The following is a 14,453-nucleotide window of genomic DNA, read 5'->3' on the forward strand; positions in this document are numbered from 1 at the left end:
TTTTTAGTAACCAATTTTTTGTTCTTTTGGCATTGGTATTTTTCCAGTTCATATAAAAGAAATACAAAATGAAATATATATATTTAGTTTTTCCGTCCCTATCTACTTTAATGCTAAAACAATGTTGCGTTGAAATAATAATTAAATACCGTGACAGCATTGTATAATATTCTTTTGTATGTTCTGCATCATGGATGGAGGTGATGTTTTTTCTATTTATTCAGGTAGTTTTGCTCAAAATGCTTACAGGTCAGTGTAGTGAATAGGTCAGATGTATTTAGTAATTAATATAACATTTTTTAAGAGCCTTGTTTCAGGACCTAATTTATCTTCCAAAATTTTCTCTTCGTCCATGTAATATAACAAGTCCGTGATCTACAGGGTGTTCCACAGTTTTGCTATCCGTGTTATAAAAAAATATTTTGTAAATTTTAATAATAATTATAAAATTGCGTTAAATGAAATAACGCAATTAATTGCATTATATAGGATAATTCAATTAATATATTTCTTTATAAACCAACGATTCAAACACGATCCATAACTTTTCCTATTATAAGTTTCCTATTTTCAAATAGCGAACAATGTTAACTCATGACAATGTGTGAAATTGCATACGACGTGGTCATGTAGGGCTGCCTCTTGTGTTACTATTTATTAATATTGCAAACTCAGTGACAACTTTATGAAGCGTGTGTGTCTGTTAGCTGTTATAACCAGAATTATTGGATCGCGTTTGGTAAGTCGAAATCCTATAACGCTATTATTATACAACATTAATACATTATACATACAACAAAAGCTTTAAAATTTACAATAAAACAATTTTTTATCTTCGTTCATTTTATTAAAATACTTCGAGATACTAATTCTATTATATATATATGTACACTATATGTAAAATTATGCATATTCGTATAGCAATATACATATATATATATATATTAACAACCCTGTGTCATTCAGGTGAAAAGCTGTTAATGACTATGAATATCATGCTTCATACATCACAATAGAGCGCAATTATTGCTCCGTTGTTTCAACTCTTCATAATCCAATTGTTTCTTATATTTAATTAAAATATTTATTTTGTTTCCGAGTAAAAGTTGTATAAATAAAAAAAAATACATATTTAAAATAACTCGTTTAGGAACGATGTTTTTAGATCAATTTTTTTGTATTTAAATAAAATATTCGAACGTCTCCTTTGTGAGTTCTGGACTGTATCCGTATATGTTGAATAAAGAAATTCTTAAGTGACATTCTTTATATGTTATTTCAGAATTAAATTCTACTTGTCATACTGAATTCAGTAAGAAATATCAATTATTTAAACTGTAATAATAGAACGGACACGCTGAAAACTATTTTCAAATTTATTCAATACGATTTTATGTTATATCACAAATAACATAAATCCTCTTTTGACATAATAACTAGACTGTACAAATTTATTTGTATGTGTATAAATTTGAATCATGACCGAAGTTTAGTAAAAGCTTTCTGAGATAACATTTGAAATGGTTTCGCTCGTCCATCAATTAATTTCTAAACAACGTTCCGTTAAAACCAAGTTATATATATTTTTTTTAATATTAATGTAGCACACATGTCAGAACATAATGATCTAACTACTATAATAAAAATGAAAAATGTATGTATGTACTGAATCATAGATTTTTTTTTAAACTTTGAATATAACGTTAGAATAATATGAGATTAAAAAACTTAATTTTTAAATAACAAAAATTATGTAAACTCTTATATTTGCAGACAAATAACTATGAAATATAACTCAGCTGAATTTTCATATTATCTATAACACGATAAAATACAAAATTAACAAAATTCTTATAAAGTTAATAAATACACAACCACATATACTGAATAAAAGTGGTTATTCTGTTATGATGTTTCTACTAACACTAAATTTAACCAAACTTTTTAGTAATTAGAGTTTGAAATTTCAATTAAAACGTACGTCGAAAAGTATCTCAGTAAAATCTCAAGCATGAAATTGAATTATTAGTCCTTACCTGTCAAAAACAAATCTTTAGCTGTCAAGTTCTAAGAATTGGATGTCAAAGTTTTGAAGTTTTCTAAATCTCATATAACTTTATCGCTGAATTTTTATGCACTTCCATGTACTTAATGATAGATTTATATCTATTATAAAGAATTTTTTTTGTGGCATGCAAGTACCTTTCTTTTTAACTGTAGGTACTGTGTAAAATAGTCAATTGATTCTCTGGAAGCACATAGCCGTTGAGTGTTATTGCGATTATATTTATATGTTACATATATTGTATAATTTAACTACAACACATATAATATTCAACCCATGTAAATCAGGGTACATTTAATCCAAAATAATTCCCTTCTCACATCTGAAACTTGTATGAAGTACTAATAAAGCATTATCTATTCATCTATTCCCTTATCCTTAAACTAAAAGAATTACTATATGTAAAATCATACTGAATTTTAGTATCAACTTTGTACGAGAAATTTGTTTTATTTAACGAAAATGAAATTGCTATGTTAAAGAAAGTTTTCGTGTTGTCTTATAGACTGCAAACGTCGGAAAAACAACATAAGAGCTGTGGCTTGATTTGATCATCTTTTTTTAATTCATGATATCACTTCCTTTCTTGGCTATTGTCTTTTTACTTTTTCACCCAATGTTTGTTTATGCCTGATAATAAACGTTGAACAAATGAAGCACACACAGAAATATGTTTTTTTTTTTTAAATTTAATACTAAGTAGTAAAGCAGCACCTTTTAAGATTATACTTCTTCCATTACAATTTTTTTTTTTTGTAAAAATTTATTTAAAGTAAAAATTTCAGGATCATACGTTTATCGATAGTATAAATTCGATTATATTACCGACGAATTATATTATTCTTGATCTTGTGTAGAGCTAAAAGCAGTTTTTATTTAATACTTTCTAAAACATAAATTTCACCCACAATCATTTTTTATAATAATTAGTTATTTAATATTTTCTCCTTAAGGTAAATACATCTTAAATATAGAATTAATATCGAGATTTTTTTAGAACCAATATTAGTTTTTATTATTATAATATTCAGTACAGTCTAATTTACATTTTGTAGCATTCATGAAAGTGAAAAGATTTAGTGAAACTAAAATTTATAACTATCTCCAGAAACGTGTCTGAACTTAGCAAGAGAATGACAATTGACTAATACCAAAACAAATGCCACATAACAAGTTTGACTGTTATCAGCCAGTAGTTGATAAACTTCAGAATTTACCAGCAGACTATTTACAGTGTATATTAATATATAAGAATTTATTTTAGTAATTAACGTAAAAATAAAACATACATATTTAAAATGTTGAAGGCTGTGATTCTTATAGGTGGACCACAAAAAGGTTATTTGTTTTGAATTTATTGTTCCGACGTCGTCCCCGGTGTTTGTTATCTACGAATAGTATTGTTTATAACTATAAAATAATCTATAGATCTCCCTGTAGATACTAAAATTATTCACTTAGAATAACATTTAAAAGATAATGCAATAAGTTACGTGTTAATTTTTAAAGACCTATTAGTTTTAGAAACTACTGAAATTTAAACATAATTATATACTAAAAGTAATAAAATATCTACCGAATATTATTATTACATAATTAATTATGTAAAAGAAAATATATATACACCAAGCGAAATGTTTTACAACCCAAGAATAAACCATATAATTTTTTCTTACTCTGAATTATACTTTGCAGGTACAAGATTCCGTCCTCTATCTTTAGACACACCTAAACCTTTATTCCCTATAGCTGGCCTTCCTTTGATCCAGCACCATATTGCCGCTTGTGTAAAGCTTGGAGAATGCAAAGAGGTTCTTATAATAGGATCATACACCACAACTACCATGGCCCAATTTGTTAGTGACATGCAAAAGGAATACAAAATAATTATAAGGTAAGTAATTTACATTTTGCAATGATAATTTTATGGATTATATAAAATATGGTGGAAATTTAAGCAATGTATATTTTTCCACTTTAATTCCTTATTATTCTATATAAGATACTTTTATTATTAGATTTTAGAATTTCCTTTCATTTGAATAATTATAGATATGATAAGAAAAGTCAAACTGTTTCATAAAAAAGTCAGCGATCATTTTGAAGCATTTAAAAACTTAATATTATATTAATAAATATAATAGATATGTTTGTAGGTGTAGATGTAGATATAATTAGATGTAATCTTGTAGATATCTTCAAGAATTCACTCCGCTGGGCACTGGCGGTGGTTTGTACCACTTCAGAGATCAAATCCGTGCGGGCAATCCGACGGCATTCTTTCTATTGAATGGTGATGTGTGTGCTGACTTCCCTCTCAAAGAACTGTGGACCTTCCATGAGAAAACATCACAATCGTTGGTATGAAGTCACAAATAGTCATCAATTATTATTGTTATCTCATCTTATACTTTAAAAAAAATTTATAGTACTTAATAATCTGACTTTGACCATTTTAATTTATGCTGGGTGTAGTATAATTTTTGCATTATTTTTATTCGTGAAACTAATACATACTTCTTGCCGGAATATTCTATTAATAACTATCATTTTAGTTACTGAGTTTTATAGGTGTAAATCCTTATCCATATATAATAGGTTTAAAATCACATTATCATCAATTACTATAGCAAATTCTCATGTTTGTACAAGTTTGTTTTGAGTAAATTCAACTGACATTAAGATTAAAACGCGTTTCATATTCAAATATAAGCTATTAATTTATTTTATCATTCCACCAGTCTAGTTTTCTTTCAAATTTTATCGAAATCGTCATAGAAATTACACATTGTCATGAATTTTGTTCATCAATATATAAACATATAGGAAAAAATATTATATTCTTCATTATTAAAAGTTATCAATTGACTTCTATACAATTGTAATAAAATTTTTAAGATAACAATTATGGGCACTGAAGCTACGCGACAGCAGTCAGTTCACTACGGCTGTATAGTTCGAGAGCCAACCAGCAATTCGGTCACACATTATGTTGAAAAACCAAATAGTTATATATCTACATTGATCAATTGTGGGGTGTATGTGTGTTCGTTGCAAATTTTCCACACCATGGCCGATGCATTTCAAAGGAAACAGGAGGGATTTTATAGGTGAGAAATAAATTAAAAGTAGGATTTATTATTTATAAGGCATTTGTTTAGAAAAAAAATTAATTCACATCTCAATTTTGGACAGACTTAAACAATGATATGAAAATTCCAATAAATTACCAAAACAATAAAAGTGCCCTATGTTACAGATATATTCTTAGATCTTCCCGTGACCAATATTCAGGCTGTCTCACTCAGTCGACAATTCAATAATATTGAAAATGCAATACTTACCTCAAACTTATTTTTTTTTTAACAAAAAATTTTAGTCCACAGACAACATAAGTAAACAGCACATTTGATATAGTAATAAATTTAATTCTAGTGGCAATGGTCAAAATGGTTCACACCCCGGTTATATGTCCTGGGAACAAGATGTGCTAGCGCCTTTAGCAGGGACAAACAAGGTGTACGCTCTGCAGGTATACAATAAATATACATATATAAATATATTTTCTGTTTACTTGTTTTTCCATATTTTTTTAAGTGAAAATTAATTATGTAAATATTTACTATGGATAGTTAAAGATTTTACTATGGATAGTTAAAGCATGTTGTTTGACCTGAAAGATTTTTTACAAATACATATAATGATGTATAGAAGGCCTTATAAAATTGTCTATTTAATTAAAGCAAAGTCGGTAACAGGATTTAAACCGACAAACTATGTAAAATGACTGTCCAATTGTTTTTTTTTTTTTTGGCATTTTAAAGAACCGTTTAGCTGGTCACAATGTATGACATAATATATATGTTCCAGGTGACCAATTGGTGGTCGCAGGTCAAGACAGCTGGTTCAGCGATCTACGCGAACAGACATTACCTGGAACTTCATCCATCAACACCTGCAACCACTTGTCACATAATACCAGATGTATACATACATCCGACCGCGACAGTACATAGCAGCGCTGTTGTTAGTATATAGTGTGATATATAATATATGAAAAATATTCTAAAAACCTATCTACCTTCGCAAAAAATTTCATCAAAATCGATCCAACGGTTCAGCAGAAATATAGTCACAAACACAAGGACAGTTGCTTTAGTAGAAACGACCTTTTCGTCTCCTTATAGGAAACTTTATTAACTTTTACTGTCCTTGGTATGCCAAAAGGAAAAACCTTTCTGTTTATATCAGTAGTACATAAATACAATCAGAAATGATTCAGCCATGAGTGATGGGAGCCAATAACGACTACTAATATTGAGTAAATCTCTTCTGAGGAGTTCTACGCCGCCATAAAATATTGTCACTCTGAAATCTTTGCAACATTCTACATCGCTATTATGGTAGTTTCCAAAGTAATTTAGTTATTATTTATGATAAAAAATAAATTAATATAAGTAATTTTTATGATAGTGTATTAATAATGCATTTACATTAAAATATCGGGACTTCCTTCCAAGATATTAGACCCAAAATAAGTTAAATATTAGATATAAAAAAATAATCCGTTTTTGTACTACACGAACCATAAAGAAAACTAACTTTTTTTTTTGTCTGTTTGTTAAGATGTTGCAAAGAACCAATTTTTGACTCAAGATTTCTGAATAATCAAATTTTTTATTAATGTGACAACAGTCCACAGATAATATAAATTTATTTTGTAATTAATATCACAGATAGGACCGAACGTGTCTATTGGTGCGGGGGTCACCATAGAGGCGGGGGTTCGAATAAAAGAGTCCATCGTTCTTAACAACGCGACTGTACACGAACACGCGCTTGTTATGTATACTGTTGGTGAGTGTACTTCAACATTGTATATACATATGTCTATGACAATTTGTATAATATATACATCATGTATATAATAAACTGTAGTAAAGTAGTTAACGCAAAACACCAATAGATGGCGTGTATGCCATATGTATTTATTCTATATAAAATGTTATAAAAATAATAAAATTAATTGATAATATAATAGGTAAGCTCGTTCTACTTTATTTATCGATCGATTTTAAAGAAACATTGCCTTTGAGAGACACTTAAAGATAGGATATAAGCCAGTATTTATTTAAATACAGCGCCATCTATTATAATGTTTGAGATAACTACTTTATAGTAATTTATTATCTGGGAAGTATTATGTAAAAAAAAAATCTTATTTTTAATCTAAAAATCTAATGAGTTTTTGCATGTTTATTGTTTAAAACCTATTTTGGTATGACAAAACAAATCCTTAGAAATTACATAAAAAACATAAATTTTGATTAATTAATCCATAGAAAATAATTTATAACTAAAATTTTTGACTAATTATAAGTTTATTGAACCCTTGCTATTATAGTAATCTTATATAATTAACACTAACAAAGAAAAGTCACTTCATTATATAAAATTGACATAATGACGTCACAGTTGTCAAATGTATGACCTTGACTATCAAATAACAAATGATTTAAAAGTTCTAACTAGCCCTTGCAGATATGTTGATGAAATATGGACCTTATGCAAATATATCGTAAATTCAAAATTCCTTTTCATCAAACATGATTATGTAATATTTAATTATAAATAAAATAATTTTAGTGAAATAAAAATACACAGTATATTACTTATGATTACCTATTAGTAATATTAGACTGAATAATACTTATACGATAGAAACATTAATTTTTCAGTCGGTCAAGAGGCGTCAGTGGGTGAATGGTCCAGGGTTGAAGGCACGCCTTCAGACCCGGACCCCAACAAACCCTTTGCCAAAATGGACAATACTCCGTTATTCAACAGCGACGGAAGACTTAACCCCTCGATAACTATACTTGGTGAGCGAAGAATAAGTTTTTACCATGATTTTATATTTCAAATATGTATAGTTTTTAATATATTTGGTTTAATAGACCTATGTTATGTTAGTAACGGTCTCAGAGACCGAGAGACGATTTTAATTCTCTTTCCATGCGCTGATATATTTTTATAGTGTATGTATTCTATCAGCAACATATAAAAATAATACCTAATATTGGTTGGTTTAATAGACCTATGTATTGTCAGTAACGGTCTCTGAGACCGAGAGACGATTTTAATTCTCTTTCCCTGTACTATATATACATGCTTATATCATATAATGTTCTCCAACAGGGGCGGGTGTGGTGGTGCCGGATGAGATGATTCTTCTTAATTCCATAGTACTACCGCACAAACACCTGACGAGGAGCTTTAAACATGAGATCATATTATAGTGTTTGATATGTATAGACAGAACGGTTGAATTAAATATAAATATATTGTATGACCAAGTGTGAATGTCATTTCTATAAATTTAAAATCCTTATGCTTAAATTAAAAGTAATTTTTTTTATAATAATTTTGTATGTCTTTATAGTCTGTTTCCGAGTGTAGCTGTGTTGAAAGTTACATCAAAACCTGTCTATCGGTTCATGAACTCACAGGCATGTACCAAATTGTTTTCATGATGTGTATAAATTAATTTAAGCGATAACTTTTGGTTATCATTCGTGTACATTGCATAAATTTAGCTTCTCACTTTGTTTATGGCTTGTCATAGACAATTGTGATTTAAGAAGGTATTGAATAAAATATTTAAGCCCAACGGATGTTTCAATGTCTGATGACCGGTTCTAGTAAATGATATACTAATTGATATTAATAATAGTGTGTAGTACTAACATTTCTTGAATATGTTGTGCATATATATATATATATATATATATATATATATATATATATATATATGCACAACATATATATATAACCTACTTCAACATATATATATAACCTACTTCAATCTAATCAACTAAAAATCTTTTTAATAAAATATATATATATATATATTTACAACTTCAATACAAACTCTGAGATTATTATATATTTTTTTATGTCAAAGATGACAAACTAGCAGACGGCCTACCTTACGGAGGTAGTGCCGTCACCCATGGACATCCGCAAAAAGTTTTGCCGATTCGTTGCCACCCTTATCTGGGGAAGAGAGAGAGGAAAGGGTGGGAACAGGGAAATGGCAACCGTCTCTCTCACTCATCGGACGAAACGCAGCCGTATAAGACTACTTCACGCGGATCTTCTGTGGGTGGTACTTCCCCGGTCGAGCCAGTCCACGTTCGAGCTATATTAACTTGACCACAGCTAGGCTCTACGACCTCAATTAATTAGTTCAGAAGATAAAAATATATACATGTGTTAATTTTATCACTTAAAGAGACTTTAAATTACTATTATAGGAAAGATCTAAGTGGAAGTCATAAAACGACTGACTTGTTAAACTAGTTATAATAAATAACCACAGCTCAGTTCAAAAGAAACAAAAAAAAAACTTAAATATATTTGATTAAAGTTTTCTCGATAGAAATCTTTGACGGACTTTTAGTTGTCGAGAAAGAGATTTTGATGGGAAGATGTAAATGACGATTTAGGGAACAGCGTTGATATCTGAAACGAAGCTAGTACAAGAGATATGGGTAGATTAGCTACGTAGGTGTTTGAGTTAATAAAAATACAATAAGCTAATCACTCCCATTTGCCTTTGTAACGCTTGTAGGATCGATTTTATTGCGAAATACTCTCAGGGAAAGGTTGACTTTGACAAAATCTTGTCTCAATCGCATAAAATTGGGTGAAGCGAGCGTAACGCTATACTGGCGACTCAGCTGATCCACGGAGACGATCTCGGCAACCGAATGTGCGACCGAGTCGACGTTTTTTTGTTCGATAGCCCAAATGTCTGGGGTGGGTTTTATGAAAAAAATATTAAATCGGGCCACCAATTTAAATTTTAGAGCCCGAATACGGAACTAATGCTAAAATAAATGCGAGAAAAAAAATGCGAAGATTCATCTCCTAGTTACTGCCTAGAAACGTAGCAAGTTTACACTCTTGACGACTTTCTTGCTCAGTCTTTGCGTCCAGGAAACCTTGAGTCATAGTAAGAGAATGAATCGATGAAAAAGTACAAACATACACGTGGCAGATCTCTTAGTGGTGTTTTAGTAGCTAGAATTTGAAAAATATATATGTCGGATTTATTACAAAATAATTATTTTAAAGGCAGGACGCCAGCCTCGCTGACGTCACTCATGTCACTTGTTTCAGTAAGTTCCAGATATTTTAAAATGAAACTTCAATTTTTCTAAATGTTCTTGTACTTCTGGAAGGTTCTTCATAATCACATTCTTGATGATCCGCATTCGCTGAACTCTGCAGTCCGCTGTCGTGCGTCCAGACGTCATATTTATACCAGAATTCAAACATAGTTCTATTCTTTTTGATTTCGTTTTACTTTTAACAATAGTAACGACGACCAATAAGTTTTTATAATAATTGATGACAGTTATTTTCATGTTGCATCCGTCATTGAAGCTGCTTGCGCCGATATATATTAGGGGGTTTGAAGTTGAAATGTATTTACCAGGTCTGCTTTTAAATTAAGATATTTAACTAAAAAATAATATAAGATAACAAGTTAAAACTTTAATTCATTTTAATAGGAAGAAATAGTCCGTTAGTGTGTAGCAGCGTATCTTTGATTACAGAAAAGGTGAGTATTTAGCTGGACGTAATTATTTGACCAAATTTAAACTGTTAAGATCTGTGAATTATTCGAGTTAATTTAAATGACATTGCTAATAACGATAATCATATATGAGATATATATCTATAATCTATTTATAATAAAAACAACTATTTAAATAGTCCAAATAATAGAATAACAAGCAACAGATTTCCGTGTTTGTTTATCAAAAGCGATTTTCTTTGGAAGTCTTAATGAAATCGATTTGAAATTAACATAAAACGAGTTGAGGAAAAACACAAGCTTTTAAGTTATGGTTCAGGATAGTTAGCCTTCGTTTCTATCGCAATAATATTCAGACTAACAAGATGTTCGAACCTGTAGGGGACTCCCCTTTGATCTAGATTAGTAAAATATCTATGTCGATTCCATCAAAACACGGTTGTTCCCACAGTGAAAGTATCTATATTTTCCTCAGTACTGAGGTAAATAACCTAAACATTTATTAAATAAAAAAAAAACCTAATACTTAGTCATTTAAATATTATACTGATTTCGCGAAAGTTACCTGATTGGAGTAATGATTGAGTAAAAATTCACATCAATTTGGAAAAATCTGGTGTAACAGAACCACAGTATAACAATACTACTGGAATAATATTAACTAAAATTGGTTAAGATCCACCACAAGGAATTTGGTCTTTAAAATATCGCTTCAAAATCGGTCGATCCGTTTGAGAATTACGATGCCACAAACAGACACACACACAAAGTTCCAAGTAAAACTTGTAACCTATATCTTGTTATCATCACTAAAAGCAAGTAACAATGTTCAGAAATGTGAAAGCTTTTTTAAGCTATGCCTTATTCGCAATGGAATCGTGGAATACTTTGAACTAGTAAATATTTTTATTTGTATGACCAATTATAATCTTCATTACTATGTGGAGAAAATACGAAGGGGTTTGTCGAATGGAAAAAGCCTCTTTATTTCTTTTATAAATAGATAGGAATTCCCCTTAATCGAATCAATCGCTCCATAAACATTTTAACCGGATTCTAAATCGCCTTGGCATAGAAAGGACAGAGTGGATCTGTTCGATGGTCAGTCAATTTAAAAAAAATTTGCGCCTGACATGAAATGTATGTTGTTTGCTTATCTATATTTTCTTGATAACTTTTGTTGGTGATATTTTTCCAAACGAAACCACAAACTTGCTTAAATTAAGATTAAACTCTAAAAATGTTTATAGGTTATATATCAATAGTGTTGCCAGAGAGTCGAAAAATAAATACTGTTTCTACTCTGTAATAAGTTTATATTGTGGAGAAATAATATGTAGAAAAATAGTGTTATTGCACTTAATACAAATATATGTTCTAATCATTTACAAAATGGCGTTTTGTCTAAAATTTCACAAACATCGGAACAGATTCAGTAAATTAATATATTTTTCACTGGCGAACAAAAAAGGGGTGTTGTGAACATTTTTAAAATATTGATAAAGTTACATTGGTTGACTTAGAACGCATTCATAACTAACTGTTACCTATAGCTATTTGTTCTTCATCTGCACATTACCTTATAAAAATTACTTTTAACTTAATAAATCAATTGCGTACTGAATTTCTCCATATTCTAAATAGCCCCTAACATACTCACCATAATATAATTAATAATAGGCATAAATATAAATAATATAACTGTGTATCTTGGGTGAGTTTACACAACACTAATACCCAGAATTTTGAACAGTGAGTAAAAAATATTTTCATAAAGCATAGCTATAAGAAGGCACATAGACCTATGGGAGAAATTTATCTTTTAAATCACGCATATATCATTCCTATATCCCAATTATTTAAAAGAATATAATGGCATTTAATTCATAAGTTGTTAAGGATATGAAAATACTTTTTAAAGAAAATATTTATTCAAGTTAGTCAGAATTACCAAGGTGACAATATGACATAACATGAGTATTGAAATGACACAAACATTATAGGTTATAATACAACATGTGTCAAATGGTTGATTTCAATGTCGTAATGGTTTTTTTAGAAATTTAATCAATTTTGTAGCAGTAAATTACTAATCATTAACTGTTTAAAATATATTTTTTTTATATATATGTATATGTGCACTATGTGTTGTTAAATTTTGGTTGCAACATAAAATTAGGAATACGTGAAGACTCACTGATGTTTTTTTTTTAAATTTTGATGTTTTTTTTTTAATTTTGATGTTTTTTTTTAATTTTGAGCCGGTTGATCTTCATAGAAATCGGGTACGTCAATCTCATTCTCTTGTCACTTGATCACCTTTATTGCAACAATTATATAGTTTTTTTTTTTTGACATACAACAGAATAAAGTATAAACAAGTTACAACTTATAAAGATTTAAAATATGCAAATGACCTTTATTAGCGGTTACTTTATAATTGTTGTTATAATGTAACAAAATATCGTAAAAAAAATAGTCTGTGGAGCCCATCCGCGCGGAAGAATTGAAACTTCGTCATGTTGGAATTATAACAGGAGGGGGTAGAAATAGATTTTTAAGGATTTTTTTTGTGTTTCTTTAAAATAAACTTTAATAATATTACTTACAAGTCACAATTGATTGCCGGCATGCGTGCGAGCGCCACGCATTCCCTCTTGAGCTGTTTCTTTTTATCCCCCCCCCCCCCCTCAAAACGTTAAGCGTTCAACGCAACCATGTTGGCAGTCACATAAGAAGTTTCACGTCAATAATATTAATAGTTGAAGTACATATATAGGTAATAATTTTTGTACTATATTTTAAACAAATGTTTCTATATTTTTTTTAACATAAAACCTTATTTTAGTCTGGTAATAAAGACTTGCATAGTTTAATGTCTGTAACCAAAAACTTGTTACAATCATTACGCTATGTTTTTGCTGTCATTTTTGACATTCAATGTATAAAATTTCACTTTGTGAGTGTGGCCTTGACGGAGGTTCCGTTCCCCATCTTCTCTTCAGCTGTCCTAAACTCCTTCATCCCCTATATGATGTCCTCTCCGTCGACATTCCCCGTCATTTAAATACCGAATATTTGTTGTCTTTAGTTTTTGGTCCCTTTAGTAACTTTATATGTAACTACATATACAAAAATCAATAGAATTAACTTGTTATATATTGTTTTACCTTTACATAACATTAGTCTTAGTTTTATATATCTCCTATGTTTGCATCTAATTTAATTTGTTTTGTTTTAGATCTACTAACAAAGCTCCTAATTGTAACTCAGCCGAGGCTTTTAAATTTTATTTCATTCAAAGGTTAATCCCGGATCGTGTCTCTTCCAGTCGTTGCGCGGATGAAGGACATATTTTAAACAAACAACAACAACAATAAATTGCACTTTTTTTTAACAGAGTAGCATGATCTTTCTCTAGCCGCCCCTGGCTTCGCTAAAAATATTTGACTCGATTTTGATTACTACATATATATAATGGCAATAAACTCATTTTTGCAAACAACAATTTTAAATTTTTAATAAATAAAAGCAACTTAATAGCCTAACGTCTGTACATCGGTAATCAAAAGTTCCTATAATTGAGATTTATGTATAGATATTGCAGAGGGCAAAACATTTTGACACGTTGTATCGAGATGCTACAGTACATTTAAACCAACGTTTTTGTCTAATCCGTTTTGCATTAACAGTAAACATATTAAAACAAACTTGTGCATTGAGATTATGCATAAAATAAGCACCCACGGCGTTACCTTCACAGGTCACGTAAATGTAATAATT

General features: G+C 29.6%; 1 protein-coding gene across 1 annotated transcript; it reads left to right on the forward strand.

Moving 5' to 3' along the window:
* The first annotated feature begins 3,228 nt into the window (after positions 1-3,228).
* On the forward strand, positions 3,229-8,735 carry LOC116775239 (mannose-1-phosphate guanyltransferase alpha-A). Its single transcript, XM_032668094.2, has 9 exons — positions 3,229-3,403; positions 3,761-3,959; positions 4,258-4,426; positions 4,964-5,175; positions 5,501-5,597; positions 5,936-6,091; positions 6,802-6,922; positions 7,804-7,947; positions 8,264-8,735. The coding sequence occupies exons 1-9, from the start codon at positions 3,364-3,366 to the stop codon at positions 8,362-8,364; spliced, it is 1,239 nt and encodes a 412-aa protein (XP_032523985.2). The 5' UTR covers positions 3,229-3,363; the 3' UTR covers positions 8,365-8,735.
* Positions 8,736-14,453: the final 5,718 nt, after the last annotated feature.

Source organism: Danaus plexippus, chromosome 25 (genome assembly GCF_018135715.1).
Source record: "Danaus plexippus chromosome 25, MEX_DaPlex, whole genome shotgun sequence".
NCBI classification, from domain to species: Eukaryota; Metazoa; Arthropoda; class Insecta; order Lepidoptera; family Nymphalidae; genus Danaus; species Danaus plexippus.